Source organism: Haliotis cracherodii, unplaced genomic scaffold (assembly GCF_022045235.1).
Source record: "Haliotis cracherodii isolate W230 unplaced genomic scaffold, xgHalCrac1.p SCAF_42, whole genome shotgun sequence".
Taxonomy (NCBI): domain Eukaryota; kingdom Metazoa; phylum Mollusca; class Gastropoda; order Lepetellida; family Haliotidae; genus Haliotis; species Haliotis cracherodii.
This window is the reverse complement of record NW_027266300.1, coordinates 1,288,277-1,294,403: the sequence shown is the minus strand read 5'-3', so window position 1 is coordinate 1,294,403 and position 6,127 is coordinate 1,288,277. Positions and strand designations below refer to the sequence as shown.

The 6,127-nt window shown below is 43.3% G+C and overlaps 1 protein-coding gene across 1 annotated transcript; it reads right to left on the bottom strand.

The window, feature by feature from the left end:
• Window positions 1-1,884: 1,884 nt before the first annotated feature.
• On the bottom strand, window positions 1,885-3,714 carry LOC139441649 (transient receptor potential cation channel subfamily V member 5-like). The gene has a single exon (XM_071222454.1). The coding sequence runs from the start codon at window positions 3,712-3,714 to the stop codon at window positions 1,885-1,887; it is 1,830 nt and encodes a 609-aa protein (XP_071078555.1).
• Between the last annotated feature and the right edge of the window lie 2,413 nt (window positions 3,715-6,127).

Sequence of the window (6,127 nt, the reverse complement as noted above, 5' to 3'; positions counted from 1 at the left end):
CTGAAAAAATGTGAATCTAGGAAATTTGGAGATGATGAAATAGAACAAATAACAAATATTAATCTAAACATTTTCCATGTTGTCGGTTCTTTTGATACATGATTTATAACATGTTTGTATGACAAATCGTGTTAATTTGCAAAAGGTTACGATAAAAGTAAGTGAAATATCAAATATATTGCAAAACAGACTCCATGCCTCTTATGGGCCACCGTAGTTTTGGACATTTTCGCTTCACATTTCAGCGATTCAATAGCTACTTGAAAGTACATTTTCCATGTTTTCGGTTGTTTTTATACATGATGTATCACAGATTTGTATGACAAATCGTGTTAATTTGCAAAAGGTTACGATAAAAGTATGTGAAATATCAAAATATTGAAAAACAGACTCCATGTCCCTTATGGGCCACCGTAGTTAACACATTCGCATGTATGATTACCCACCTTCTATAAAAACCTGTGACATTTTTTCTTATATGCAAAACATATATTCTTGGGCAACAGTGGTAAAACCAGTCATTATTTAACATGGGTACGGTTATGCTTGGATCTACTAAGCTATAGGGAAAGACGTGTGTTTTATAAATGGATTAAATATGAGACTTAAATAAATGCGACAAAGCCCTTTTCACATTCATAAGAAATCTCTGCCACAAACACAGTCCATTGTACGATTCCGACTGTATCGTGAGCCTGAGTTTATGAACCACTATCAAATAGTGATGAAACCAGGTGTTTGCGAGAAGGTGGGCGTATTCTGTACCACCGGTGGCACCCATTACAAATACATGCAAAGGCAAGTCAATTGTTCACCTCAAACTGTGCAAGTCAAAATAGGGAACTGCATGGGGCATAATATATGTCGGTCGGCCGCCATTGCCAACCTGGTTTTTATCAACAGAATATCTGGCTTAGTACTGTATTGACAGTCATGTCACATATTTTTCATAACGATCTTTGTATCTTACAATATGGTTTAAGCAATGTCAAAAACTAAAATATGGAGGATCTCCTGGACAAAACTGTATAGTCAGACCTTTCATGTGGTAGGTGTTAAACAACACCTGTTTACACAGCTCTCCTCCAGTACCGGGTGAATCATTCACGTGACGAAGGAGTAAGTCCATACTCCGAAATGTTGTGTAAGTTCATATCCATACATTCTCTCTCTTAAAAATCCTATGTTTGGATGTCACCCTGGGACACATCTTATAACCAGGGAACAACTGTCCCTCAAAACCACTGATCTGCAGGTTACCGGAAGCTTCATGTGAAAAGTGTTGGTGACCCCGTATCTCCGTGACAACCTTCGGGTCACGCCCTTACCGATCCATACAGCGGAAACCAACCTTCACTCTCGGACAAGTCACGTCACACATTAACGTTTTGGGTGGCGCAGGATCTGCTGAAAAACACATTTTCCTTCATTACACATGGACCTTTATTCTTGTGTAACCATGGTTACCGTGTCAAATCACGTTCCATCATTAGACCTGGATATGCAGCTGTATGTTACCATGGTAACTACATATATCAAATGACATCCCATGCAGGTTTTGTAGCCATAGTAACTACGCCGCCATAACTGCGCCATCAGATGCAGTGTGTCTCCAGGATATATATGTTCAGAGTTCAAATGTTCAGTTCAGGAATAAAACTGTCGCCAACAATCCCTTAACACTTGTGGGATGGTAGGGTAGCCTAGTGGTTTAAGCGTTTGCTCATCACGCCGAAGACTCGAGTTCGATTCCCGACATTGATACAATATGTGATGTCCCCCATCGTGATATTGCTGGAATATTGCTAAAATATCACTCACCTTCACACTTGCTATGCACCTATGCTTGTAGAAACCCTGGAGCTTAGAAATGAAAACTGAAACTTACACCCAGTCACAATGTTTTGTCTCCATGGTTAACAATTGTTTGTGAATACTGTCCATTTGCCCCTTGATGTTATCGAGTGAATTCCTCATCTCTGCTAGCTGAGTGGCGAACTTCGCTCCTCGTACATCCAGGCTTTCTAGCGTGGACTCGAGACTTGGGGAGTCCCCCGCCCTTTTGCTGTACCGTACGTCCTCAACCGGTAGCTCAATGTACCACACGTATTTCTGTTCCAGAGATTTGGGGAACATGTTCCCGTACTTGACCACCGTCGTTCCCCAGCGAGGGGTCAGGTTCCTCAGAATCCTTTCCGTCTTGATTCCAAACTTCACAGCTTCAAGTTTCCACAGGTTGGAGTGGTGCTGCCTCATCTGGGAGTACGACGTGTTCATCATCGCGATGAGGAGGTTGATGAGGATGATGGAGGACAGGACGATGTAGACGATGTACACGATTCTACAGAACACACTCAACACCAGGTTCTCATTCAGACCTTGTTCTATATCGTCCGTGAACATCTCAACCACCCCCAGCATGGTGTTAAACATCATGAAGATGGTGAAGAAGGGGTTCCTGTAGATGCTGGTGATTATCGGGGAGCCCATGAAGAGGATGTGCATCGCCATTGAAAACCCCATAAGAATGATGACATACACGAGGATAAGTTTCCTCACGTCGGTGTAGATGATTCTTAACGTGGCACTGAAGAAAAAGTGTGCAGATTTGATGCCCTTGACCAAAGTGAAGGTCATGAGCCAGCCGTAGAGGAGGGTGACGGAGATGAGGATGTTCCTGTCGAAGTAGTTGTTGGTGTTGGTCCGGGGGCTGAGGCTGGCGATGCTGAGACTAAGCAGGACGATGTAGAAGATGAGGTTGTTTATCCTGAAGAAGACCCTCACGTAGTAGCCGCTGTCTCGATCTTCTTCTGACCGTGTGATCACAGACTTGACAACGTGGCTGGCCACGTATATAGTCAAACACACGGGCTCAGTGACACCGACCACAAACACTTCAGTTGCTGTCTGTGGACTTGTTGTATTCCTCTGCATCATGGATTCAATGACGTCCCAACACCCATAACTAAACAGCGCCATGTACAGTATATGCAGAAAGGCTATGAACAAGTGGATCTTTGTGGAAATTGATATGTAAATATTTGCTATCTCTTTGAATGGTTGCATTTCAAGAACTTCAGCCACTCTTTTCAATTCCTTGGATTTATTAAGCAAACGCTCAAACCTAGAATCGTCTTTATGTGGAATTCCAAAAACACTATGCAAGAACCCAGTTTGCCCTTTGTGGAGAAACTTGGGGCAGATTGTTGAGATCTGATAACGACACCTCCCACTAGAATCCTTGACATACGTCACCCCGGTCATCTTGAGAAGCTTCTGAAGAACTTCCACAGAGACAAGGTCAAAGGCCAGGTCCCAGACTGACATCTCGTCCTGTTCGCTGACCTTCACCGTCATGGTGAGGTACTCCATTGCCTTACATTTGTAGATTCTGTAGCTGTCACGGTCGTCCTCGGGGACGTCTATCGACTGTTTCCTGCACCACCACGTCACACAGCGGGATTCGATCTCATCGAACAGTTTCATGTAGACCTCAATCTGTTCAGGGTGGGTCACGGTGGCTCTGGTTATACAGTGGAGTAGCGTCCCTTGCGTTGCACTCTTCAGCTCCAGGTTGCAGGACTCCGAGTCCGGACTTCCTGGATCAATCAGAGCGTACAGTAGTTTCCTCATGTCATTATCGAGATTGAGGGTCTTCGCTAGGCGTTGTTTATCAACCGGCGTGCTGTTTAGTTTCAGCTTAGGTGGCTCCATATTTGCACTGAAGACACTGGAACAGATACGAAATCAATACTAGTAAATATGAATTGTCAATGCAAGAGAATGCAACCAGCCTTGCTTTTCTGCCCAAACAGATTCCACTTGGCGTAAAGGGCAAAATAGCTGTGGAAATGATATAAACGGACATCTGAAGTCAGTGATGACACCAGGTGTTCGCAAAAAAGGTGAGCATTACGAAGTGCACGAACAGTGAACTATCAAGTAAACACTTATCAGTAAATTTATTGTAGATGAGGGATATATGTTAATATCATTGAGGACATACGTATATGGTGTGTGTTTGTTTGTTTGTTTGTTTGTTGTTTAACGCCACTGTATACAATCGAATCTGGACCAAACATCATGAACATCGATCTACACAACTGGGATTCAATCACACGCATCATCCAAGTCAGCGACCACCCGATCCTGTTAGTCGCCGTTTACGTTTATAAGTATGGTGTTGGCCAATTCTAACCCGGATCTTCACAGTAGCCGTATAAAGGGAAACCTGGTTCTTCCGAAACTGCACTACCAGGACGATTACTGCTTGCGGCCACTTCATACATGCACAGGGCACAACGCAATACGATTTGTTCATCCTGCAGTTTGTTAAAACAACGGTTTTGACTTAGAACGGTACCATCGGGAATCATTATATATGAAAACATAATATTTAACACGATTCGGCATAAACGAAGTTTTTCAAGATGACATGTACCACTATAAGATGAAATATTGACAAGTAAATGCGAGGTTTGGTTGTCTATGTCACTTCGTCTGAATATTTCCAAGTGGTTCCTGCCCTCTGCATTATCCGATCTGCTGGTTAAGACACCACTGCAGTTTGAAGATGCTCTCCATAAAACCTCACATTGTACAATAGCAATAGCGGAATCTTATCATTAAACATTGGTCATTGTTGGTTTTCACAAATCATTTCCATCATTATATGAACACAAGAAATGAATCTCTCCTCACCTTCCCAGTCGGCAGCATCACGCGCGGTGTATTGTGGGACTGACCTACTTATGGAGAATAGAACAAAAGGTTTAGTTCCCGGCCGCATGTTGCAGTCATTGCGCCGTTACTGTTGCCGCCTTTTGTGAGTTGAGAATAGATGAGATCAATGTTTACATCGCTATAGCATTATATACAAGTTATAGTGGTTTAACTTAAACTGTGGCAATAAAAGGCAGTATTGGTTCAGCGGTAAGAAAGAAAGGGCGCCTTTAATATACGAGGCTATGCACTCTTTATACATACATAATACGAACACTTCAACCAGTACATCCTTTTTTACACCGGGAGGGGGGGGGGGGGGGGGGGGGGGGGGAGTCGGGTCGGGTAGCCTAGTGGTTCAAGCGTTCACTCGTCACGCCGAGGAACCCGGGTTCGATTCCCGACATGGGTACAATGTGTGAAGCCCATTTCTGGTGTCCCCCGCCGTGATATTGCTGGAATATTGCTAAAAGCGGCGTAAAATCAAACTCACTCACTCACTCTTATTATACGTATCCAACACGTGTATCCAACAAGTGTATACTAGATTCTGACGCCACATTCTCATCGGACGTCACAGCGCACAGCTTGTGAGAGACGCCACAGACCAGTCTCTTCTGGGTGGTGTTTGTTTGTTTGTTTGTTGTTTAACGCCATACTCAGTAATATTCCAGCTTTATGACAGCGTTCTGTAGAAAATCGAGTCTGGACCAGACACTCCAGTGATTGACATCATGAGCATCGATCCACGCAGTTGGGATATAATGACATGCATCAACCAAGTCAGCGAGCCTGACTACCTGACCCCATCGTATCCCAATTGCGTAGATAGATGCTCTTAATGTCAATCACTGGATTTTCTGGTCCAAACTCGATTATTTACAGACCGTCGTCACATAGGTGGAATGTTGCTGAGTGCGGCAACAAACAAACAAACTCACTACACCGTGACACTTGCAGGGCACACTTTCCTTGCATGTGACCCCGCCTCTAATATTCGTCTTAATCTTAAGGAAAAATAATAAATGTCATTTTTATTAAAATTTCGTTTCCTCCGCTTTTGGCATACCCAATGCTTTTATCTGTATCAGAGCCGGGTCGTCTCTAGGACCTAGATGCTGCTAGGTGTGTAGAGAGGTCGTGCTTTTGTCTTCGTAAACCGAAATGTGTGATCACATTCTCAATCAAGAAACATGATAACATTTACCCATAGAATGCAACTATTTCGCAAATTACCTTTGGATTCTGAGAAGGCTGCCAGTTACGGAAAAATACATTGCTCATCACAAAAGGGTATATCTATACATCAAGCGTAACGGTTATCGGCTATTCTCTACAGGTGAGGTGAAAATAGGCTTAATGTCGGGTCCAAGATCATTGCACTTACATATTACACTTACACTTA